The sequence below is a fragment of the Rosa rugosa genome, chromosome 3 (genome assembly GCF_958449725.1).
Source record: "Rosa rugosa chromosome 3, drRosRugo1.1, whole genome shotgun sequence".
In the NCBI taxonomy this organism is placed as follows: domain Eukaryota; kingdom Viridiplantae; phylum Streptophyta; class Magnoliopsida; order Rosales; family Rosaceae; genus Rosa; species Rosa rugosa.
This window is the reverse complement of record NC_084822.1, coordinates 36,597,665-36,623,311: the sequence shown is the minus strand read 5'-3', so window position 1 is coordinate 36,623,311 and position 25,647 is coordinate 36,597,665. Positions and strand designations below refer to the sequence as shown.

At 40.0% G+C, this 25,647-nt stretch overlaps 4 protein-coding genes across 8 annotated transcripts; 1 reads left to right on the top strand and 3 right to left on the bottom strand.

The window, feature by feature from the left end:
• Positions 1-868: 868 nt before the first annotated feature.
• Positions 869-4,408, bottom strand: LOC133739250 (protein FAR1-RELATED SEQUENCE 9). Its single transcript, XM_062166996.1, has 3 exons — positions 4,251-4,408; positions 1,907-3,405; positions 869-1,475 (listed from the first exon to the last, which is right to left on the bottom strand). The coding sequence occupies exons 2-3, from the start codon at positions 3,386-3,388 to the stop codon at positions 1,308-1,310; spliced, it is 1,650 nt and encodes a 549-aa protein (XP_062022980.1). The 5' UTR covers positions 3,389-3,405; positions 4,251-4,408; the 3' UTR covers positions 869-1,307.
• Positions 4,409-5,595: 1,187 nt separating this feature from the next.
• LOC133736921 (protein FAR1-RELATED SEQUENCE 5) lies at positions 5,596-9,412 on the bottom strand. 2 transcript variants are annotated; one of them, XM_062164537.1, is made up of 4 exons: positions 9,157-9,412; positions 6,760-9,050; positions 6,404-6,579; positions 5,596-5,937 (listed from the first exon to the last, which is right to left on the bottom strand). In XM_062164537.1, exons 2-3 carry the CDS (start codon positions 8,959-8,961, stop codon positions 6,406-6,408), a joined length of 2,376 nt encoding a protein of 791 aa, XP_062020521.1. In that variant the 5' UTR covers positions 8,962-9,050; positions 9,157-9,412; the 3' UTR covers positions 5,596-5,937; positions 6,404-6,405. The 2 variants fall into 2 exon arrangements, with proteins under 2 accessions (XP_062020521.1, XP_062020520.1); XM_062164536.1 differs by having other exon boundaries at positions 5,596-5,916; positions 9,157-9,411.
• Positions 9,413-11,789: 2,377 nt separating this feature from the next.
• Positions 11,790-17,889, top strand: LOC133735553 (AT-rich interactive domain-containing protein 5-like). 3 transcript variants are annotated; one of them, XM_062162958.1, is made up of 13 exons: positions 11,790-11,931; positions 12,217-13,655; positions 13,750-13,789; positions 14,560-14,612; positions 14,958-15,003; positions 15,084-15,161; positions 15,363-15,464; positions 15,583-15,634; positions 15,715-15,790; positions 15,919-15,985; positions 16,068-16,118; positions 16,706-16,798; positions 17,624-17,889. In XM_062162958.1, the coding sequence occupies exons 2-13, from the start codon at positions 12,229-12,231 to the stop codon at positions 17,732-17,734; spliced, it is 2,196 nt and encodes a 731-aa protein (XP_062018942.1). In that variant the 5' UTR covers positions 11,790-11,931; positions 12,217-12,228; the 3' UTR covers positions 17,735-17,889. The 3 variants fall into 3 exon arrangements, with proteins under 3 accessions (XP_062018942.1, XP_062018941.1, XP_062018943.1); XM_062162957.1 differs by having other exon boundaries at positions 12,213-13,655; XM_062162959.1 differs by lacking the exon at positions 17,624-17,889 and adding an exon at positions 17,135-17,505 and having other exon boundaries at positions 12,213-13,655.
• LOC133735552 (cellulose synthase-like protein D4) lies at positions 17,765-22,151 on the bottom strand. 2 transcript variants are annotated; one of them, XM_062162956.1, is made up of 6 exons: positions 21,437-22,151; positions 20,940-21,320; positions 20,026-20,830; positions 19,129-19,931; positions 18,853-19,038; positions 18,400-18,610 (listed from the first exon to the last, which is right to left on the bottom strand). In XM_062162956.1, the coding sequence occupies exons 1-6, from the start codon at positions 21,898-21,900 to the stop codon at positions 18,550-18,552; spliced, it is 2,700 nt and encodes an 899-aa protein (XP_062018940.1). In that variant the 5' UTR covers positions 21,901-22,151; the 3' UTR covers positions 18,400-18,549. The 2 variants fall into 2 exon arrangements, with proteins under 2 accessions (XP_062018939.1, XP_062018940.1); XM_062162955.1 differs by having other exon boundaries at positions 17,765-19,038.
• Between the last annotated feature and the right edge of the window lie 3,496 nt (positions 22,152-25,647).

Genomic DNA, 25,647 nt, shown 5'->3' with positions numbered 1-25,647 from the left:
GGTCCTTGATGAAGAATCAGATGCTTGGGAATAGTTTTTCCTGCAGATCTACTAATTGTAGAGCTTCACGGAATGTTAGGTAGCCACTTCTTAGTCTTCTTCTTTAGTTAATTTTGGCTTTGCTCTCTTTCTTCAGAATCTACAAAAGAACAAAAAGACTGCAACTCCCTAAAATTTATCTGACCCCAACAGGTGGAATGACTGGGATGATTTGGATTTTATTCTCATCCTCTTGATAAATAAAGGAACAGTTCAACGCTTGCTAAAGTAGTAGAATGAACTATCTCGAAGGTTCTTTATTTTGTAAAGACAAGCAAAAGAAGAAGAAATGGGATAGTTTCAGTACGGCAACTTCACAGATGTCATGACTCATGACCACTGTGATTTCCAAATAAAGCTAGGGGTCCTGTTAACTTCTTGGTGTAATTTCAAGCTGCGAAGTGCCAAACCGTAGCCTTAAGGGATTCGAAGCCATGTCTGAAAGCGTAAATAAATGCTCGTAAACACTAGAGCTACTTTACAGATTAAAGAAGTGATACGACAGTTGAGTGTTTCTTTAGTTGAAGGCTTAACTGGGAAGCAGTCGACTAAAGGGGTTGCCACTTGCCAACTAAAAGCAGTACTCTATACGCAAATTCTATGTGAACCAAACAAATCTACCTTTCACTTTTGTTATTTGATTCTTTATTCTCTTTGTTCCCCTTTCTTGTTCCTTTACTTTGTCTCTTTGCTTGTTCTACGGTTCTACCCTCTACAGCTGAGTGTTTGAATTTTTTTTTTTCCTTGGAGGCATCAACTAACAACAGTATAAATGAACTAACTCAACTAGCAGATTTAAAGTGGATATGAGAATTGTACGGTAGAAAAGATTCAGAATTACGAAAGAGTTTGTCATTGCATACTCCCAAGAAGGCAATTAGCACCGGAAGACAACTCCATAGTCCATACTTTACAATCCCATTGCTAATAGCCTAAAACCTAAAAATTGCACCTTTCAGCAGCCTAATTGCACCTGAAACAGATATTATACACCAAATTGGACTGCTGGCAGGTCCTTACATGAGCCATCCAACAGGATCTCAATACACCAATTGTCATACAATTATAAAGGTGCAAGAGGAAGAAAAAAAAAAACATGTCTAAAATACAAACATTGTCTTTCCAGCGAACCCCATCCTTTGACCCACCACCCTTTCCACACGGGTAGCCCCTTGCATGCCTGAAGGAGAAATGAAGATGCCAATGACTCTTCCTGCATGTCAGGAGATTGGGACACAGAATGGTAGGGTTTTCTCCCACAAGTGCAGTCACTCCTTCAGACTTAGCCTTGCACTTTGCACCTTAACTGAAAGCTTCAACTTTTGCTCTTCCATATCTCGCAGAACAGCAAGCAGATTTGCTCGATAAACTTCACATCGTTGATTGGTGCTGTCCAATTCAGCAGACAATTCATGAATTTTCTTCTCCTTCTCATCCTGTGGAATATAGATGAGTTAACAAAAAGAATGGCGTATTATATCATGGTTATTGAAAGTACAAGTACCACTAAAAACCTGTACTGATCAGCATTCTGTACTTATGATTACTTTATCTAAACATCAAAACTTACATGGGTTTGGCACAGACAAGAGCCGAATTTCTGAATAACCACTTTTGTGACCATGGAACATAGGAGATATTTTATCTCTTAGTTTTTATGATTCAATACCAGCACATATTTAAGCCACCAAATAACAATTAACTGAAAGACTAAATCCATCTTTCCAGATTCACAAAAACCGAGACAAGATTCTTTTACTTTTGAATAACCTATGTTCTAGATGACATAATGACAATGAATCCATGATGAAATGTTAATAGTGATAGTAGAAGCAGTTAAACAGATTCTGAGATGGGAGAAACTTACCGCAGATTGAAATACTGCCGTTTGATTTTCTTCAGTTGCATGCATTTCTTGGCTACCTCCATTGGCCAGGGAACTACCATGCATGGCTCTGGAACCTTGATTCTTCATAGAAGCAACTTTCTTAGCAGCCTCCTGAAGAGCTTTCATCGCCACATTGTAAATGTGGATAGATTTCGCTCCCTCTTCGACATATTTAATTGCTTCCTGACGTAGATTATTATACCTAACTGTTACAGATTCTCTAGAATTGCTTGGTGAATCAGAAGAACGTTCATCCAGCACAGCTCCACTCTTGGCATTTCTTGTCCATCGTTTCAAAATATATGGAGAAGGAAGTGTAAGAACATTCTTTGCTCTAAAAACTGCTAATATGTGCCTACAGATTATTCCCGAATATTCAAACATTTGACAGCTACAACTAGCTTTCGCCTCAGAAGAATTGAAATTAACAGCATGTGCTTTGTGGTCTTCCCCAAATTTAGCCACTCGATAGGTGGCAACAGTTCCTGTGTCATCAATTTTCGTTGCAGGATTTGCAAGAGTCTCAACCAACTCCTCCTGGAATTTCTTGAACATTCTCCTAGTATAGAGGTTTGCAGCTTGTTTTTCCATAGGGGATGGTGTCTTCAGAATGGGCATAGTATTAGTGGTGTCAAAATCTGCTTTTAATTCCTTTTCATGCCAACTAACTACAGCCTTCTCATACTGTTTAAGCAAAATCTGTATGGTCGTGGCTTCAGTCACAAACCCATCAAAAAACAAAGTTAAACTTCCACTTCCCTCATTTACAGCAAAATCTCCGAAAAAGGTGTCTCTCATGTAAACTGGGACCCATTGTTGCCTGGCATTGTACATTGACTGAAGCCATTCATTATCCATGATGTAGTATCTTTGAAGCAGTGAATGCCAATGTGACTCAAAACCATCACTTGTCTCGCTTTCATTAATGCATTTCTTAAATTCTGTTTCAAAGGTCGAATGAGAAGTATATAGACCACCAAGTTTCTCTTTCGTTTCTCTAAATATGGTGCTCTTGCAGAAACGATGTCGGGTGTGAGGAAGAACTTGTGCAACAGCAACTTGTATGAGCCTATCTGGATCAGTGGTGATAGAGACAGGGTAGCGTCCAGACATTGCTTGAAGCCAAGTTTGGAATAGCCATATAAATGAGGACTCAGACTCATTGAGGATCAATGCACATCCAAACAACACCGGCTGCCCATGATGATTAATCCCAATGAATGAGGCAAATGGTACCCTATAGTGATTTGTCCTGTACGTGGTGTCAAATATAACAGCATCTTTAAAGTAATTATAGTTCATCCTTGCAGTTGCATCTGCCCAAAATATGTTTCCACTAGAGTGATCACTGTCACTCTGAACAGCATAAAAGAAAGCAGGATTCTCTGCCTGCATTCTTTTCAGATAGTCCAACACATGCTGACCCCCACCCCCGAGGGTCCTCTGTCTGCCGCCACTCATCTAACCTCAAAATTCAACTATAGCCAACAATAAAAAACACAGTTAGCAACAGCCCCTCCAAAGTGTTTTATCAGACACAGAAGGTAACTCAAACTCAAACTAACTCATCATATCATCATTGCACTTCCACTAAAACTATAAGCTCATCATTGTCCTCATTATCCTGACCATGCTCATCCTAACATCCCACCCAAATAAAACTCCTACAAGAAAATCTGCTGCATTATTATGCCAGAAAATTTCCATCGATCCAGTGTATATTATCTATTGCATGTAAAAAGGCCTCACTAGCATGCAATTCTAACAACCCCCGAAAAACTACACTAGCGTTTCAATTATGAATGCCCAGTAGTGGTGACATTATCAAACCAACAAAACTTTGTCCGAATATTGTTAATTTAAGCTAATTACTTACTTTTTTACAGAAATCTCCAACCCTCAAACCACTTAAAAACCATAACATCAACACAGCAGTAAACTCAATTAATAGACATAATATGAGAACCCAGAAAAAAAAACATTGCCATAAAAAAAAATATTAAAAAAAAATGTGCAAAGAAAACAAACTCACAAGTTGCAGAGAAATATAGCAAATCCTAAAAGGTGTTTTGGGTCTGTTTGAGACTGAAGTTGAAGGTGGAGTGGAGACGAAAGAGAGGGAAAGCTAGGTCTAATGCTAAGGGAATTGGGTAAGGGGGTAATTAGGCAGCTCAAAGCCTGAATCAAACTGGGTGTTTCGTCAACCAAAAACGCAAAGAAGCATGAAAGAGATGAATGAATTGAAGTAAAATTAATGTAATGGGGACGAAATAGAGCAGTTGAATTGGGCGGAAACTAAGAAAAGAAAGGAAGAGGGACTCACCGGAGATCGTAATCAAATTCGGCGACACGCAATTGTGGTCTCCCTCCGGCGAATTTGTACCTTTTCAGACAGTGATAACCACAGCAAGGTGCTTCTCAAAGCCTTTTGATTTCGAAAGAGAAACGTCTTTAGAGACTGGTTCCAGTCTTAAAAGTGGGAATAGGGTTTTTAAAACTACCAAATTACGTTTCACATCTCCATCCTAATTTTTTTTCTCTCTCTCATTTCATATCCATTTTATCTGAATTATGATTAAATTTTGTATACTGAATGTTTTTTTTGATTGGGGGAGGTTAGCGTTAGAAAGTTAGCAACACACACATCCTTCAGGGGGTATCCTAGCAGAGCCGGACTAATCTCTTCCGAACGTCACGGGGCAATAAACACCTATTAGCTGGCCACCAAAGCCTCATGGGAATTCGAAAGCCAGACCTGAGGGTTCCAGACTGGGACCTTCTACCACCCCACTATCACTAGTGGTTGTATACTGAATGTTTTATATATATATATATTTTTTTAAATTAAGTTTGATATATCTCGATAGAACGTAATTATGAAATAAGAATTATGATTCACAACTATATACGAGAGTTTTCGCTCTTAATTTATGGCGACGAGCCTTATTTCTAGAATTTTGTAACCAGGATGGTGACCATGTTTAGCACCCTACTTGACGGCAACACGACACCTTTGGGTTTGTGACCGAGCCTCATTCGACAAGGCATTAGCTTTTTCAAGCATCCAATGCTCGGTTCTTCTTCAAGAATTGTCAACTTCGAGGTTGTCTTCAACCAATAGGTGGTGACATATTGCGATGACACTGAATGACATTTGGATAGCCAAAATAGGATCAACACCAAACTCTTTTAACATTGGAGGAAGTGTAACATCTTGGAAGTCAATTCAGGAATGGGTTACCTAGAACCTTTGACCTAGCTCTCCAGATTTTTGTTCTCACCTATATTTTGTTATTCGCTTCCAACATGTACCGAGGCATTTACGTTCTTGACTATGCAATTACAAGTACAGAAACATATTTGAAATCTATTGCTAAAGATAATGGTCAAACCATTTGCAGCTCAGAATGAAAATGTGCATGAGAATCAACCTCAAGGATAGATGAATTTCCATGATAGGGGCAACATATGATTCAAATCCCACGAGTTGGTAATCATTAAGAAGAGTAAATATCCAGTACCCCAAAGTATCAGGCACCAATATCGATCCATATCAATAAACAGTTAACAATCCACCATGCATTCCATACCAATTGATTGACAACTATCCACACATACATCAACGATTGACAACTAACTGGATCTAATCATGGCAAAAAAAAACTCTATTATGATTAATTGTCGAAACTGGCATACCACAGGAATCATGTGTTTGCTACTACAGTTGAATTTTACCTCAGAAAATTAGATCCTACAGTGTACTACATGAATTCTACATTACAACTCACCCCCAACAGAGCCTCAAAAGAATATAACATTCAGTCCAACTGAGAGCTTTGCCAACTACCCTTGAGGGCAAAGTCACACGTCTCAGCTCGATTAGGGATGTGTGTGGTATCCTTCGCACTATCTCATGCATACCTTGATTAACAGTAGCAAGCACTCATTTATCTTCATCTGTAACCACCCAGACAATGACGTTTCTTCTCCTGCAAGGTTACCATTCCAGACTAGGAGATCACAACCCATACCAATGTCAGAAATAATATAGAACCATGTTTGAAGATAAATTGTTATAATGAAAACAAAACAAGGAACTATGATGAGTTTTTCAGTAAAACATTTACATGCGAGAACATGGAGTCATGGACCCTGCTAATTTCCCACATAAGTGAGAATTTCCTTTTGATATGAGAGTTACTTTCAAAGTGATCTTATGAGATTGGAAACTGGGATAATGCCTATCAGTGTACCAGGTACAAGGGCCAACTATCTGCATAGTTTGTCCGATCCAACAAACACGACTTCATAACATATGCATCTACAAAAGTTGAATACACTGGAAACACAACACAATTTTCCCAGAATTTGAATTTCCTCCATTAGTGAAGGAACAGCCTTATCCTAAAAGCATTGATACACTGGCTTAAAAGCAACCAAATAAAAGATAAGTACATGTGTGTGACTGTATTGCACCTTTAAAAGCCGTCTTTCATGCTAATCTTAATGTTTTCCACTTTAATTGACAATTGCAACTTATGATCCTCAATGTCTTTCAAAAGTGAAAGTAGGTTAGCCCGATAAACTTCACACTTTCGATTAGCACACTCCAGCTCATATGTAAGTTCCCGAATTTTTTTGTCCATATCATCCTGCAAAATGTTGCAAATCATAATTACAATACGCTTAACTGTATACTACAAGCACATAGTCAAAGAAGCATCCCGTTAGACAAATTATTAGTAAAGAATAGGCAACGAATGAGTGCATTAACTACTAAGAGTATAAGGAGACCAGTAATCAAATGACATAAATATGGGGAAATGACTGACCTCAGACAAATTCTGGCCAGAACTCCCATCATGATCCCCAATGGTATAATTGGCCCGACTTCCACCACCAGCCAAGTTTCCCCTGATATGCCCGTTCACCATGACATTTCTCCCATCATTCTTAATTGCATGAGCTACTTTTTTTGCAGCTTCTTTTAAAGCATCCAGGGCAAGGTCGTAAGTTTCTGAGGACTTTGCTCCATCTACAAATTTAAAGGCCTCATGGCGTAAAGTATTGTATCTAACAGTATGAGATTCTAGATAATTGGTATATACATCACTAGAACGTTCTTCTAACATAACGCTGCTCTTGGCATTTCTTGTCCATCGTTTCAATATGTAATGAGATGGCAGAGTTAGCACATTGGTCACTCGAAAGACTGCTAATACATGTCTGCAAAGAAGACCTGAAAACTCAAACATCTGGCAACTACAACTTGCCATCATGTCCAGAACATTTAGTTTAACATAATATGCTTTATGGTCCTCCCCAAACTTTGCTACTTGATATGAGATGATCTCCCCATCATCATCGCCCTTGGATGCTGTGAAAGTTAATGTCCCAACTAGCTCCTCTTGAAACCTCATAAATATTTTTTTTGTATAAAACTCAGAGGCTTGCTTTTCCATTGGAGATGGGGTCTTCAGAACTGGGGAAGTGTTCATAGTGTCAAAATCTGCTTTCACTTCCTTCTCATTGCGACTCTCCAGAGCTTTCTCATAGAGCTTAAAGAACTGACTCAGATTCGTTGAAGCATTCACATAACCATCAAAATATGAGTTCATACTATCACTTCTCTGGGTTATGGACATTTCTGCAAAAAAGGTGTCACGCAGATAGACAGGGACCCACTGCCTGCGAGCAGAGTATACTGTTTGAAGCCATTCATGATCCCTGAGATCGTATCTATCAACAAGAGACAACCAGCAAGACTCAAATTCTTCTATTGACTCAGTCAAATTGACACATTTGTGAAAGTCTGCTTCAAAACTTGGATGTTGAAGAAACACATGGGATAGTTTCTCCTGGCATTTTTTGAAAATGTGCCATTTGCAGAATCGGTGACGGGTCTGTGGGAAGACCTGCATGATAGCTGACTGTATCACAGGATCATGGTCAGTGGTAATTGACAACGGAGGGCGGCCTGACATTGCCATAAGCCATGTTTTAAACAGCCAAACAAATGATGCTTCAGACTCATTTATCAGAAAAGCACAACCAAACAATACAGGCTGCCCGTGGTGGTTTATCCCTGTGATAGGTGCAAAGGGCAAACGGTACCTGTTCGACCTGTAGGTAGTATCAAAAGTAACAGTATCACCAAAGTAATTGTAGTTCGTCCTTGCCTTTGGATCAGCCCAGATGACATTGCCCATGGCCTGATCCTCATCGCCCTGAACAGCATAGAAGAAGTTCTGGTTATCTGCTTGCATTTGTCTCAAATAATCCAATAGCATCTGAATATCCCCATCCAAGCTCCTCTGGCGATTATTCCTCATGTAATTCCTACAGTCAACCTCTGTAAATCCAACTCTGCTTATTCCACCATATTCTTTAATCAGTGCTGACATGATCCTTCTGGGACCCATTCCAGCTGCCTGCAATGTATCAATCAAGGTCTTAGCAGGACCAGATATCTGCCTGTGCGACCGAAGGCAATGCACCTGATCAGGGGGAACCAACTCATGATTATGCTCTTTAACAAATCCAGACACAACCCATTTCCCCGAATCTTGCATCTTTACAGACAAGGACGCTTTGCATCCTACTCTAGTGACAGTCCGCGGGCGCTTGATCTCTCTATCCTTGGTGCGCTTCTCATTCAAATTCCGAAAACCCTCTTTCGCACAAACAAATTGCCTCTGTATGATGGCTCCATCGCGCCTGGAACGACGCGAGGAGCTGACACGAGTACTAAACCCAACACGGCGGGCATATGAATTGTAGAATGCCTTGGCAGCCTCTTCAGACTCAAACTCCATGCCATCATACGGTTCAAGGTCCAAGAGGTCCCCCTCAGGAAGGTAAATTTCACCACTCCCTCCACTAAACCCGACGCCATTGGCACTGCCACTAGCACTGCCAAGTAGAGGGCTATCAACCATCTCTTCATCTTCGACCGGGTGCTCAATTTCGACAAAATCATCATCCCCCTCCCGGCCTCCTAACCCGATATCGAATTCAATCATCTCATTATCCATGTCAAATTGTTAACAGTTTCAGATCAATCCCAATTCTCCAATTCACAATTGAACTCCCTCAAGCCCCAAAGCCTCACAATTTAGTGATTCTGTGTTAACACAAACATGTATATTCTCTACAGTCTTAGCGGGAAACAAAGCAACACAAAGTAAAATTCAGAAGAAAAAAAAAAAGCAAGGGCAAAAAAGACTGACCCTTTCACGTTCACAAAGAGCCTCAGACTCTCATCCCCTTGGGTCAAGCTCTGGTGGATCTTCAGCACAAGCCAATAGGAGTGCAGAGGCAAAAAGGGGAGGGTTTTTATTAGGGTTTTCAGGAGCAGAGAAACCCTAGAATCTGGTGCAATTTTGAGTGAGGTAGGTTGAATTTGGGGGGGGAGGTTTTGAATTCCAAATGGATTGAATTGAAGGAAGTTGTAAAAAAAAAATGTAAAAAAAAAAAAATTGGGAAGAGTGAGAGTGATGATGAAGCGAAAGAGGGACGGGAGCTTGAGAAGGGTGGGTAGACTTCTTCGTATTCTAGTGTAACCCAGCTCTGGGAGTTCTGATCGACTAGTTGACCATTACTTTGCGTAAACTCATATGAACCGTTCGTTTGTTCCTATTGAATTGGCCTATAAACCGTTAGATTACTTGATTAAGTAAGAGGAACAAACTATCGGTTCATATGAGTTTACGCAATATAACGATCAACTAGTCAAACACAGAAAAAAATCACCGGTGATCATGGGTCATAACTCAATGATCACTGAGTTTGGCTCACAGAACAGGAAAAAAAAAAATCACAAGTGATCATTGAGTTATGACCCGTGTTTTCAAAAATATCACTTAGACGATTGCCCATGATAGGGTTTTATAGTTAACTTGTGATGATGCAGGGAATACCTTACTTTTCTCTATCATTTAGTGTCTCTTGTTTAAATTGGTACCATCTTTTGGTGGCGACAATAACAAATTTTTGATTTGCATAGCTGGGGATAGGTTTCCTTCATCGGTTGTCATTCTACAACGTTGGACTTACAGGGTCAGATTTATCACTTATGAGGTCCACCTAATCCAATCTAGTGTCTATTAGGCTTTTCCGATGTTGAATTTCAGAAACCAGCAAGATATTCCCACTCTCTAAGACAAGTGGCAGCCTCGATCCGAGGTGGGCATTTTGTTCACTAAACTAATTCTCTTAGATCAAATTTGTTTCACAGGACTGCCATTGCCCACCTTAATTTCTGTAAGAGTCCTGGACTCCTCTAGCTTGGCTTATGCTATACTAATACTTGACTCATGTTTAGTGCTGACAGGACTATCATTGCCCACCTCTCTTCAATCCTGAGCTTTTTCAGCCTCTCAAACTAGTAATTGTCCTAGAGAAACGCATAATCCTTCAAAAGTTTCGCCTTCTCTGAAATCTCGGTGAAGTTCTGCTCCGGAAGCTAAGAAAGTCTCTTTGACTCCATCAAAACCCTTCCCCAAGATAGCAATAATCTTGGAAATGGTCTGAGTCTGAGCTTTGTCTTCCTCGGTGCTCCCAGCCCACATTCTAAGGCCCATCGATTAATCGTCGGAATAGTACTGGTCTCAGCTGGTGTTGTGCCATTGAGGTTTTAAATCCAACGCCTAGAAAATGTAGCAGCAATAGAGGGAGGAGGAAGAAGAGGCCTCTGGTTTTGGGGTTAGGGTTTAGTGAGGAAAGTGAGAACTAAGAAATGAGGGATGCTTAGCTCACGTAGAGTCATCCTAGTGTTGGGTGTTCATCTGTATGTTGGGTGTTCTTCTGGTGTGCGGTCTGCCCAGTGGCCAATCGGAAATGAAACTGGAGAGAGAGAGAGAGAGAGAAAGCGGATGGTTAAAGAACCAATGATGAGAGAATGACGAACAACGAAGAGTAGAAGGAGGCTTCTACAATAGTATCATTGTGGTAGACGGTGTTGAGGAGATTTTGAGACTCTATAGTCTCATTTAAAAGAGTCCATGTTGTTGCCAAACATGGGATAACTTGTGTTATACTAGATAAAGATGTTCTTTAATTTCCAAAAAAAAAAGATAAAGATGTTCAATCTCATCTAATCTCATGTAACAAACACCCCCTTATATAGTTCGAACCGACCCGATGGTGGGTTAATGTTAAGTCTTCTCAAATTGCCCATGATAGCGTTTTATTGGTTTTATTATTTAAGCACCAGTAAGTCATTATGTATTTCACATGAGTGAAACGATTGATTTTTTTTTCCTAAGAATTTTTGATTGCCTTCTATATATGAGGAATTAAAATTCTATTTAAATCTATAAAATTTAACTAACATTCATAGGTAATTTGTGACAAGTTGGCCATCAATTGATGCTATTTTTTTTTTATCGAGATCACACAGTATCCTCAAACTTTTTTTAAGCCTAGAGACTAATCATTGCTGGGGGTAATGTCAGAACGCTTCATTCCCTTGCCACTAAAAATAAATTTAGATTTAATTCCAATTAGCATAGGCGGAGTTGGAATCAGAGTGTGGGGGTACCACACTTGGAAGCTCTTACCAATTCGACTACCTGTGGTAGTTTCAGTTGATGCTACTTGGACATGATCTAATGTTTCATTAAATAGTTATTCTTAATAGCATATTGAAAGTGATGTTTCTTGTGCTCATGGTGTCGTGACTGCTTAATTTTCACACTTCTCAAAGTTTAACTCTCATCCATACGATATAATCTTTTCCGATAGACTAATAAATATTTACAGAAAAAAAAGAAAAAAAAAAGTGAAAATGGCATACATGTGGTTGACACGTGAGAAGTTAAAGAGGGGAGATAAAAATCGCAAAAATACAAAACAGCTCATAGTCCTGAGATCAAAACATTGCACGCTTATACTTACCCCGGCAAAACCAGCGACCGGAGTTACAGAACACAGAACCAGGGAGCTTGGTCCAGCCACCGTTCCACCACTGCTTCACCGTCTTCTTCTCCCGTTTGGGTAACTGGGTAATCCCCTCTCTCGTCGTTTTCAGCTCTCATATTTGTATTTCTTGTTTGTTTCTGATATAAGCAGAAGCTAAACCCACTCTATTCTTCAGTTATTTATCTCAAATTTCTCCATTACTCAAAATTTATTTACTTTATGAATAGCTCCTCCTCCTCCCTCTCCACCAAATTCCCATTGTTTCACAAAGTTCCCTCTTTTTCTTTTGTTTCAATTTCTGCGTTTCCAGAGTGTTTTTAGGTTTGAATTCTGAATGAAGCTGAGTTTTTTTTTCTTTTGAAAGGAAGAGATAGAAAAAGATGGAGGAAATAGGAAAAGAAGAGGGGAAAAATATGGAGGAGGGTCTAGAAAACGAAACCCATGACCACGCACAACTTGAAGGGGGTCAAGAACCACCGAAACCCAACTCGGTCGATAGTGTAATAGTGGAGATGCAGAAGCTTATTGGTGACAGTGGTGTTGAAATGCCTGGTGACGTCGAGGGTCCGGTTGTTTTGGCTCCCACTGTCCTCAAAACTGCTGAAGATGCTGAAATTGTTACTGACACTAACAAAGAGCTGCAGGGCGATACTAGAAGTGATAAGCTTGTCAGTAATGTGGATTCTGATGTGCATCGTGAGAGTGAGGTGTCTTTGAAGGTTGAAAGTGATAAGCTTGTCAGTAATGTGGATTCTGATGTGCATCATGAGAGTGAGGTGTCTTTGAAGGTTGAAAGTGATAAGCTTGTCAGTAATGTGGACTCTGATGTGCATCGTGAGAGTGAGGTCTCTCTGAAGGTTGAAAGTGATAATCTTGTTGGTAATGTGGATTCTGATGTGCAACATGAGAGTGAGGTCTGTCCGGAGAATGTAAGTGAAGAGAATGGTGAGAAAGGGGAAGAGCTGAAGGATGTTAAGGTCAGTGAAGCCATCAAATTAGATGCCAGTGCTGAGACTGATAATCTTGTTGGTAATGGGGATGGAGATTCGCACCACACAGCTCAGACTACCATGGACATTGAAAAGGAAGATAATGATGGTGAGGAAGGGAAAGCATTGAAGGATGAGGGGAGCATCAAGGCCAACCCCTCCAATGAACCGCATATGAATGCTGAAACTAATATTGTTGTCAGTCAGGTGGAGCCTGATAGGTGTGGTGATGGTGATGTTGCAAAGGAAAAACTGACGGATGGGGTGAGCAGCAAGGCTAACCCCTCCAGTGAACTGCTTGCAAGTGCTGAAACTGATAAGGTTGTTTGTAAGTTGGAACATGATATGCCTCGTGATACTAAGGTTGCAAGGGAGAAACTGGTGGATGCGGTGAGCAGTAAGGCCAAGAGCTCTCCCAATGAACCACCTAGCAGTGTTAAAGCCAATAATGTTTTTAAGGTAGAGCGTGGTATGCCTCAAGATAATGAGGTATCAATGGAGACTGAATCTGAGTCTGATGACGACGATGAGAAAGGACATGCAGTAACTGGTGGGTTGAGCAGCAAAACAAAGTTCTCTCTACATCATGGCATAAAGGAGCAACATTCAAAATCCAAGTTTCATGTAGGACGAGAGGTTGGGATGAAGAGTTTGGATCCAGAGCGAACCTTTCTCTTGGCTCCAGGTGCAGAGGGTGATGAGTCGGGGACTGAAGAGGAGCAAGCTGAATTCATGAAGGAGGTGGAGAATTTTTATAAAGAGAAGCACTTGGAATTCAAAGCGCCAAAGTTTTACAAAGAGGAATTGAATCTGCTCAAGTAAACTTTTTGTGATAAAGTCTGTTGATTTTGCATAATTTTCTTAGTTACAAAACACTCTCTCTCTATGGTAACACTGTTGTTTCTTCTTAAGGTTATGGAGAGCTGTGATCAAACTTGGCGGCTATGAAAAGGTTTGCCTCGGTCTAGTTTTCATTAAATCTTGATTGTCCTTTGTTATTGCATTCGCCTTGTCTCTCGCTAAAGTCCATTTAGATTAGATAGTATTTCACAAATTCCAGAAAGAAACCCTCAATTCCTGGTTAGATAGTATAAAACGTAATTCTGGGCGCTTTTGTATATCGATCTGTATATCCTTTATTCCTACAAAGTACTATTTCATTTTTAGGTTACTTTGAAAGTAGCTGCTTCAGCTTCGGCCACTCAAATTTCTGATATCGTTTTATATAGATACATCATACATTTATACAGATACAGAATAAAAAGTCTTTATTATTTCTAATACATAATGCTTTTCTATTTTTCTTTGATAATTAAGATAGCAGTCGTTGGTGTTTTCCCAGAATTTTACGAACCACGATGATTCAATAAAACGTTCTCAAACTAAGTCCCAAAATTCCTTGAGTAAGAATCGTTGGATATCAGACCCAAAAAAAAAAAAGTATTGTTAGCATTTTTTCACATCTTTCTTTTTATCAAGGATACTGAAGCTCAAAACTTTGTTCAAGCAATGTGGGCAGCTGCTTCCTATGCTTGTCTACATCAATGTAGTTGGACCAAAAAAAAGAAGAAGAAGATAAAACTGGCTGATGCACATGCATATTGATTTCTTCTTATGGTAGATTGATTCCGTGTTTACTATATATCAATCACACCAAAATTAATATGTTGTGCAGTGCCTTTTTCATCGGAAATTGTAAATACTGTTAATGTTTATCTGTAGGTTACTTCATGCAAGTTGTGGCGGCAGGTTGGAGAATCATTTAATCCCCCAAAGTAAGCAATATCATCTTGTTTAATTGATGCCTCTTTTTAAGCTATCTCAAGTGTTGACCCTTGACTGGAAGTAAATAAGACATGAAGGCATCTTCATTTTGTGTATTATGTATACATCTATCAGGTTATGGAAATATTAAGAGCTTGAGTGGACTATATTAAAAACATGGTAAATTAAGAATGTGGAATATTTAGTATAATGTGTGGTGTAACCAATAAAGAAACCTTAATTTCTATCATTTAAGAAGTCTCACTCTTATGCTGGTAAATCCCTCAACACCCTTTGCTGCTGTGATTTCTTTTATAAACTTAAATTCCAAATGGCTAATTTCTCATGCTGCACAGGACTTGTACTACTGTCTCTTGGACTTTTCGGATTTTCTACGAGAAGGTTATGTTCTATTTATTATGTTTTGGTTACTGTATGCCTTACTGTATGGATCTTGAGTCCCAATTACCACTTTTTTTCAGGCATTACTTGAGTTTGAAAAGCATAGATGGCATGGCAGTGAGCTTGCTCTTCCTGAACCTTCTAGAGTTGAGATTCGGGTAATAAAAGTTAGCTAATTTTTTCTGCCTCTGCTCCTTCTAGGGTGTATATGTTTGTTATTTACTAGGGTGTATAAGATGATTAAAGCAATGCTCAGTGTTAAATCAGTAGTACTTAGTTATTGGAACTGTACCTGATTGTCTCCGGTTTATTTTTATTTGTTTTTTTTGATTAAATGATCCTTTGGATTTATAATGCAGGCTGATGGTAGTCAAACTTGTGGATCAGGCAGGACACTAAGGGATGCTGCAGCTCGTGCCATGCAGGGTTGGCACTCTCAACGCCTTTTTGGAAATGGCGAGGTTGGTGATGCAAATACCAAGGCCTGGAGAATTTTGATGATATATATATATATAGTTATATATTCTGTTTTCCTTTTTCCTTTCCTGGTAATCCTTTTTTCTTTTGCTTGTATGTTAGGAGAAGCACTTGAGTACTATGCCAAAAAGTGACAAGCAGCTCAAGAGCTCTGGTATCATGAGTGTAATACTTTGACCACATTTAGCTGCAGTATTGGTCTTCTCTTTTTTGAAAATTGGTTTCTCTACGCAGGTTTGTTAAAGCGGAAAAAGCTATCTCCTGGGGATTGTGCTGCTCAGATTACTGACATGAAAGCGACAAAGCCACGGTACTACTTTTCCTCAGGCGTCATTGGTTTTGTTCATATATAATAACAACAAAATAGTAATAGTTATAATAACTAATAAGTACCTTTTCTCTTGTTAGAGCTCAATGTTTATTTTTCTTTGTTTATAGGTTAGATATGACGGTATTCGATATTGGACCGCCAGCAGATTGGGTGAAAATTAACGTGAAACGATTTGTAAGTTTCTATCATCTTTCTCTTGGGACTTGAAGATATTGGTTTGATTATTTCTCATGAATAAGTTCAAATTTGACTGCAGAGCGACTGCTTTGAGGTATATGCCCTAGTTCCTGGACTTCTGCGTGAGGAGGTTAGCTAGTAAACTAGTTTATTAACAGTATCTCTTTCTCTTTTTCAACTATTATCTTTGTTTTCGTTGTTAAAGTTGGTATGTTTTTCCCCAGATCGAATTTAGGCATATGATAATTTTACTACCTTATAACAAAGGATGTCTAAAACAACAATTGACATCAAAGGTAGGAATGTAGTTTATCAACCATGGATACTTTTTTGTCAAAGATGTGACCCGCTTCCGCTTGTTATATTCCTAATGTAGCGGGAGCAAGCAAGAGAACCAATGCCTGGTAAAAACCAAGGGTCGTAGAGAGCCCTCTCTGTAAGGACCTTGAATCTCAAGCAAAATTTAAGAAAACAGAAGATAGATTGAGAGTTTCTCTCTAATATTCTGATTCAAATATCATATTCTAGATTCGTTCTCCAGGCTACAAAGGGATTTTATAGGCCCCTAACAGATAACTTTGTAAAATGAATGTATATGAATCCCTTAAAATGCATTAATTGCAGATATAAGTTTATATGTTATTCCAGAGATGCATGTTTATGATATGTCATAAGTTCCGTATCTGTCTTTGTTAACAATGATCTTTGGTTATGCAGGTGCATGTTCAATCTGATCCAATTGGACGCTTGATTATTTCTGGTCAACCAATGCAACTGGACAATCCTTGGGGTGTCACACCCTTTAAGAAGGTCTGCATAACCTAAACTCATATAGCTTCATGTGTGGTGCTTGGTACTCTTTCATTTTTGACTCCCACAGTTACAAAGTTTTATTTTTGCTTAGATTATAGTGCTGCATTCTAGGTAATGATCGACTACTAATTATGGAGAAAAGCATCCATAAAGTGGGTTGTTTTCTTTGATTGCTCCCTAATCATTCTTATAGCCGCAGACCTAAGCCTAAGATGTTAGCTGCCTGGATTTCCAGTAGTTATATTCAAACATACCATGATGTGTACTTTGTCATGCAGTGTGGCACTTTATCAAACTATAGCTGTAGAATAACGATAATGGTTTTCCTTCTAGGTTGTCAGCTTACCTTCGAGAATTGATCCACATCAGACATCTGCTGTAGTGACCTTGAATGGCCAGTTGTTTGTGCGGGTTCCGTTTGAACAGTCAGATTTTTAAAATGTAGGGATGTATATCCTGTCCGTCCGTCACGTACAGAAAGCCTAGCCTAAATTACGTAGAAGATAGAAGATAGTTTGGTTGGTTCACACTTGGAGCTGAAGCCTATATAGTTGATGTCCCCTGTTCACCATTCTATAATTTTTTTTTTTTTGGCAGCAGCTATAGTTAAATCATGAGAATTATATAGATTTGTCTATGAATGAGCTGTCTCCTATTCAGATTGTGGATGAGATGGATTTTATACAAATCATGCTTTTATGAATTATTGGCCCTATCTGTGCCTTGATGTTATACCTCTTCTTGTTTTTGGAAGTGCATTTCTTATTCTCCTTAAGATTTATATAGATAAAGCAACGGACGTATATATTTTCTGTACATCAGGTAATTGAGTCCTCGCATCCTTGCCATAAATTTGGAAATACTGGAATCGAAAGAGTTAAGATTAGACATCAGATGCATGCTCTGAAGTCTGAACTTGTTATGCATGGATAAAGTTTATGATGCTTTGCTAGAATTAGCAGATTGATTTTGTAAGAGAAGAAATGTGCAATTAATGTTTACAAAACAAATGAAAATGTCAAGAGTTTACAATATTTTCTTCAGCATCACTCATTGCTCGTTCAATAAAGACGTACAATTTAACTCAACGCTCAACAGTTTCTTTCTTAACCCTAAAAGTAAAACTTTATGATTGATCCACATTCTGAATCAGCAATGTATGGTTGAAGAAGCGATGTGTTTTGTAAAGATGAAAGACTTGAAAATTGTAAAATGCATTCATACATACTGATCAACATTTAAGGGAAGGAATTCAGTGAAGTAGGCTCGCAGATTGTGGCTACGGGAATTGGAATTGTCCAGCCGCTTGTCCGCCTCCTGGTGGTGGCGCAACGGCAGCCCAGAGCAAGGATAGCGTAATTGCAATGAGACCTGCCCAAACAAACACAATTGTAGGCGTCTTTCCTCTCCTTCCCATCAAACCCTTTGCAAAAGGATACAAATGAGCCAACACCCATAAACTGAAGAAAGTTCCACCAACAAGCTTAGCCCACTGAGCATTTGTAGCATAAAGCTCTCTTGAAACTGCAATGCAAATGGCAATTATGTTGACGAGTGCGATAACAATTGGGGGAATCATCAACCAAGTCCACTTAACAAGGTGCAATTCTGCAAAGACATCATCATTGTCATCTCCTGCAGACTTAGAAGTGAGTGTGAAAGAGATTTCAATTCCTGCAATAACTTTGAGAATCCCTTGCACCACAGCAGCAAGGTGAGCGCTGGTTCCGGAAATGAGCCAGAACTGTTCATTCCTCCACCACTCTTCCAATCCTATGCCAGACCACTTCACCTCTAGCAGGGCCAGCCCTATCAGGCATAATGTAATGGTTAGCAAAAAGGCTAAGAAGGTGACATTGACATTAGCCACGATAAACTGCCCAGAGTAGAGTGAGAGTGCAGGGAGGAAGCAGTACAAAATGAGAAAGAGAGAGGTGAAAGGGTAGACGCCAACGTTAATGTAAGCAAGACGCTGCAGTATTTTCAGTTTCATGGAACCAATTATGGCATTGTTTCTGGAGAAGAAAATTTCGACAGAGCCAGTTGCCCACCTAAGCACTTGGTGGAGTCGATCAGTAAGATTAATCGGAGCTGAACCCCGGAATGCATCACGCTTGGTGATACAATAAACTGAATGCCATCCACGGTTGTGCATACGGTAGCCTGTCACAACATCTTCTGTGACTGATCCATAAATCCAACCCACTCGGTCTCCCCATTCAGTCTTGTCCTCGTACCTACACAGTACACACTCAGCCAATTAGTTCATTTGTTTTTTGTTGTACGTTACACAAAATTTTTCTCAATAAGATAGGTTGTTAATTGACCAGCAAGAAATGGCAGAGACAGCTTCAGCAACAGTTGTAGCATCAAGTGGATCACGTGGTACCCTAAGAATACCAGGAGGGCGTCCGAATTTGACTGCAGGATGATCAGCTAGGGGGCGTCCTTGATACTCAGCAACAGGTATGGATTCAGCTAACATGGTAGAATTTCCAAAACGCTTAGGCAGCAGATTGGTATCAAGATCAGGGTCGAGTTCACTAGCTGTCAAGGGCTGTGTGGTCTGTGCCGGAGGTGCCGTCAAGGGCTCTTTTTGTGTCTCTGAGTCACCAGTAGCTTCTGTTGCCGCCTTCTGTGCGGCGACCTTGTCAGGATTTGGAGGGTCAAAACCATAAAGGGCAAACCGCCTAAACATTGTCCCAGTTCCCACGTACATTGGACCTTGAAGACCATCAAGAGCACGCATATTGCCATCGAAAAACACAGTGTTATGGTTGGCATAACGATCCGAGGGATCAATGCCTTCAAATCTCTGAGGGAACTGAATGTAGCAGATACCTTCTCCTCCTCGGTCCATCATGAAGCACATTCCTTCTCGGATGGCCTTGCAGTTGTAGATGTAGTGGTCACAGTCGAGGTTGAGGATGAATGGCCCATTGGACAAGATGGCTGAAGTTCGTACCAAGGCATTCATGGCACCAGCTTTCTTGTTGTGATCATAGCCTGGCCGCTTCTCTCTTGACATGTACACAAACATTGGGAGTCGTATATCAACATCGGTGAAATCTAAGAGCTTGTCATCTGCCCCTCCCATTAGTGGATCAGGGCTAGGAGGCTTGAGCATCACCTGTACAACATATTCATCAAGTGTTACGAATCTATCATTCTTTTGTTCTACGTTCAGACACACGCATGAAAGAAATGTTAGCATTGGTTCTGACCTGTAGAATTCCTGAATGGTCACCTTTCGCATGGTCACTAGAAGGGACGGACCAAGTACCCGGCCAATGTGTGCCATCAGCCATCCACGTGGCCTTTGGGACCTTGACTTGCTCCAAAGGGTCAGCACCGGTCTCCCTCATGTGCTTTAACATTTTCATTTCCTCCCTGGCATGGAAGGCATCAGATCTTCTCCTGATAGAGTCAGGAAGCCCGTTGATCCTTACCTTGAACTCATCATACTCCCTTTTGATCTTCCTTCTATCCTTCACAAAGTCAGTCCTGCTCTTGTTCTTGGTAGGGTCAACTTTTAAGGCGAAGTAACTATCAGGATTTCTTGGTTCAATATTGTGTTTCTTGCAGAATGGCACCCACAAATCTGCAAAACTAGCAGCCTCTGCCATTGCCTCAAAAGTAAGAAGAGCACCTCCGTCATCGGAGATGTAGCATGCAATCTTCTCCACCGGGTAATCAACAGCCAAGATTGAAAGAATGGTGTTAGCAGTGGTAAGAGGTGGCTCCTTGTCAGGATCAGCAGTAGAGACAAACATGTCAATGCCGGGGAGGTCTGAGCGACCAGTGGGATTGGAAGGAGATGGCATATCAAACTTTTCATATAGGACTTCTAGGTCTGTAGCACGATTAATAGGGAAGAACTTTGGAGTTTGATCCAAAATCCAGGAGAAGGCAAACCACAGCTCACAAACAATTGACATCATCCACAACCATCTTGCGTCATTGTTTGGATGCACTACTCTCCAGTGCAAGAAGAAACACAACACTATGAATCGAATAAAGATCAGTAACCTGCAAATATTTCAAAAGAAAACAAGGGACTGTTCTTAGTAATGCTGGGTATTGGATGCATATGCAAGCATACAAAAAGCCTGGTGGATTCATAACAGTACTTTCTCACCTGTAAGGGCTGATAACGGCTGCTGCAATTGGTATCTTCCTACTTAGCGGCTTAAAAGCCTTTTCGGTAGCATCCATTGATCCTGGTCCGAACCCTTCATCATAACCACCGTCCTCTGGGGGATTAAATGCATTACCAACACCATAGGTACCCCTTGTCTCAAACAACCACCTGTTGTGATCAAATTCACCTGTTTGGTTCCTCTTCATCATTGACATGTTATCCCTATTTCCATCTGGTCCAGGCAATTGCAATGCTCCTCCACGCTCATAATCTGGTCCATCATCATCTAAGTCCCCCATTCGGTATGGCTCCTTGCAACCAGGACAAAGATTTGTATCCTTTTGTGCATCCATATAGCAATCTCTGCATATTTTGAACCTACATACATACCGCACCAAAAAACAACATATTTGAGTTGCTATTTGTTCTAAGCACATAATTGTTAATAGAATGGTATGATCCCGTCAAGGGTAGGTCTAGATTCATCTTCATACCTGCAATCACAAGGAGTTATATCGACTCCCCTCTCGTCCTTCATCACCTTACCGTCACAAGCAGGCATCATGCACGCCGAACCTTTGGCTCCGGCCATCTGTGGATGTGTCACCTCAGAATCAATTACCTTGTCCATCAAATGAGCACGTGTCACGCTGTTGAATCCCCCGGTGAAGAGTGAGTTAGAAACATATTGCTCCTCCGCCTTGACAGCCACAGAAGTGTCCATGGGTTGGTTATCCGGGGTGGGAGGAATATGAACTGTGTAGTTCATGTAGTCCCCTGACAATTCCCCTGACATGTCAAGGTCTTCTCTTGAGAGACTAACATACCTTCCGCTCGAAGTTCGTCTAGCGAATTTCACAGTTTGGCCACTTGAATTAGCCTTACCCTGAGAGCTACCAGCTGAGCCTCCGGGGGTGCGTATTGCCTTCTTGGATGGCTGGTTGTTCAAGGACGCCATTTCTCACGTAGCTATCTAATCTACTTGGCTAATTAAAATTAATCAATTTATACTTCTGTTTATGTTTCTAAAATCTATATGTAATCATGTATACATATTGATCCAAACAGGAGAATACCCAGATAGGTTTGGGAAGAAACACTAATGTATCCTATGAATTCGTACGCCTAGACAAGCTGAAGAGGAAATGGGAGGAGACATTGGAGGAAAGGGCACGTAGAGAAGAGAGAGAAACAGAGAGTGTAGGGAGAGATTTGGGAAGCTGAAAAACCAAGAGGTAGAATTTATGGGGAGAGACCAAGTCTTTACTGGTTGCTGTTTTTAGAGCCTGTGTACGAGTTTTAAGGATTCTGTTTGCGGAGGGAATGAAGCACAGCATGTTTAAACTTATGCATGCATGGATTTAACATTCATTCGTTTTCTTCTTTTTTTAGATATGTTGTTTTCTCCTTGCATAGTATTGAAAAAAAAGAAGAAGGCATATATGAAGATTTGAAACATTTTGATGAACAATGGGACGGTGATAAAATTGTGATTATACTCACATGTGAATCATGTCAAGTGAGCTACAATTTATGTGGCGCTCTTCTCGAATATATGTGAGTCTTTGATATAATGCCATATCGGGAAATAATAAAGTGGAAGTAAGTGTACTTCTATAATCTCGACTTGGTTTAGTTGCATATGCCAATGATTAATTGTTTTCACAAATAAAATTTAGTGTTGTGTGTGTAAGAAATTGGCGAAAGTAAAGAATGGTCAAATATTTCATTTTCAAGTTTATATGTCTTTTTTATATATATTTTTTATTTTTTTGTTTAAATAACGAGAGAGGAGGACTAACTCATCACCATCTCTCGGAAATTTATTGATAACTCAAAAAAATAGTACAAAGGGATGGAGGACACAGCCAAGGCCAACCCACATCCAAGTACATGGAAAAATGAAGAAACACACCACCTAGGAACATTCTAGAGAAGTCCTGGCAAACATTCTAGAGAAGTCCTGGCAAATGCAAAAGAAAACAATCATAACTAGAACAAAGTGAGGATGTAGGACAACCTGGGAACATTATGAAAATCTATATGCTGGCCTTGATGAATAATCACGGCCAAAGTCAGCAACTAAAAACATCGCTACGCACGCCTGCATCAACACGCGCTTGCGCTAGGATTGTTAATTTTATTTAATTTTCTCGAAACCAAGTATGTTCTCTTTTATTTAATTTCATACTCCGGTATATTTAATTGTTTATAATTAGAATTTTCGAGCATGTTTAGTTAGATTATATTAATCATTTTAAGCATGCCTTGTTATTTATGTTTTAATGTTTAAGCATGTTTTAATTATGCTATTGTTTATTATTTTTGAGCATGCCATATATATTTTGCTATATATATTATTTATGAAATTTTGAGCATGTTTTGTGAATTTTCTTTACGCTTATATAATTATGCCTACGCATGCCCTTATATTATGGGGAAAATCGTCCGTACAGTACCTGATCACGTTCAGAAAATATCAGAACAGAACCTGAGGTTTCGATCCCGACCGAAGATGAGTACCTGGTGCCGTTAGCTCTGTTACAAAAACTGATAGATGAAGGATATTTTCGTCTTTTCATATTTTAATCCATTATTTTTTTTATCTAATTCATTTCTCTCTCTCTCTCTCTCTCTCTCTCTCTCTCTCTCTCTCTAGTTAGGTCCTGATTTTCCTTCATTCTCTTTACATTGTTTATGGGCTTTGCAGGCACCTATTCTAAGCAACAATGGTACTTATGCTCCAAGCCCCAATTGAACCAGAGTGCTTTCCTTACAACACCTTTTGTTTGAAGAAAAAAAGAGCAAAGATTTGAACTTTACAAACTCATAAAGCTCTATTCTCATCTGGGTTTTATATAAAATGGAGATGGGTCTTATTGGATTTCTGGGACACTGCTTGTATATCTCCTACATATGTTGAACTCATCTTCTACCTACCTCATGTAAACCCATAAACAATTTTTCAGAATCTAGAAGAACCCTTCCCTGCAATCTACAGCATGTCTGCTCTTCTTCCTCCTCAATCTCTCATTGATGAGAGCCCTCTCCAGCTGCTCCACCCTCCGCGACAACAACCCCAGCAGCCGGGTATGTTTTTCCGGTGAACCAGCTCCGTCACCAGACCCACCATCCTCTCACTCTCCTCCACCATCTTCTCTAGTAGCTCCTCTTTCTTCTTCCTCTACGTTGAATCAGAGTTGGACCCTACTTTAAAAATGGCCAAGGAGTAAACCCAATGACTTGCTCAAGGACTTGGCTTTGTCTAGGTTTCAGGAAATCGAAGTGATCGACATGGAAATCTTCTCAGGTTGTTTTCCTTTAACCACTTTGGTGGTGCTTTGGGTTGAAATTTGCTATAGGTGTTGTTTGAATCACAAAGTTTGGGGACGGGGTTGTGTGGTTGTAGATGTGGTGGTGGTGGTGGTGGCTGATGGATGATGGCTTTCCAATTCCTCTGCCGCCTCCTAACGAAGCCAGCCACTCCCGCCTCTCGAGCGACTCTGCTGGAGTGCTGTTGTGGTGATGGTGGCTAATGGATGATTGCTCACCGACTCTGTGGGAGTGCTGTTGTGTTGCTACGCCGCCTTGAAATTGCGGGTGCCCGACCACGACTTGAACCTTCCCGCCGCCGTCGCTTGAGCCCTTTCCACCTACGACCCTCCTGACCCTTTCACTTTGGCATTCCCGTAAAAAAAAAAAAAAAAAAATTGTTTTTTTTTATTATATGAGAAAAATAATGGAAAAAAGGGTAAATTGGTCATTTAATGATCAAAATATGCCAGTTGTCAATTTTTGTAACGGAGCTAACGGCACCAGGTACCGATCTTCGGTCGGGGTAGAAACCTCAGGTATCGTTCTGATATTTTCTGAACGTGAGGTACTGAAGTTTAGAATGAGGAAAAGATCAGGTACTGTACGGACGATTTTCCCTATATTATGCTATTGTTTATATTTTATTTTTATGCATGATATATTATTGCTATTATTATAAGTAGCAAATGTTTTGTTGTATATTTGCGCAATTTGAGCATGCCATGTAATTTATTTTTATATGCTATGTTTTATTGTTTATTACGTGCTATGATTATTCCTTATTTAGAATGCTATACAAAAATTGCTTTTTGCCATGATAATGAAAATTCATGCACATTATAAATACATACTTACCGTGATAAAGCATTTTCACATAGCATCAAAAAAAATGTGACCATTACGAATCTTGGTCTTGAAATCTAATTCATATTTTTGGAAAATAATTCACGTGGATGTCTTTATGACTGCGTAATTTATATCTTCCCTCTTGTTTATGTAGATGGCTGATCCAACTCGACCTGAATTTGACATTTTGGACTCAGAAGGACTTGAGTACCACTGTTGGGTTTCCGATGTAGAAACTGCCTTTGTGGCAAAAGACTACACTGCCACCATCAAAACTCCCACTGACCCAAAGACGATGGACCGTCTAACAAGGTGAAAGCAAATGCCTTAATGTTTTTGAGGCGACATATTGATCCTAGCCTACGCTAGGAGTACCTTCAGTTGAAGACACCCAAAGAACTGTGGGATACCCTTAAGGGACGTTTTGGGAACATTCATGACACTTTGCTCCCAGAACTGGCTGTTCAGTGGAATGGAATCCGCTTGCTTGACTATAAAAGGGTAAATGACTTCAACAAGGACATGTTGCGCTTAAAGGCACGTC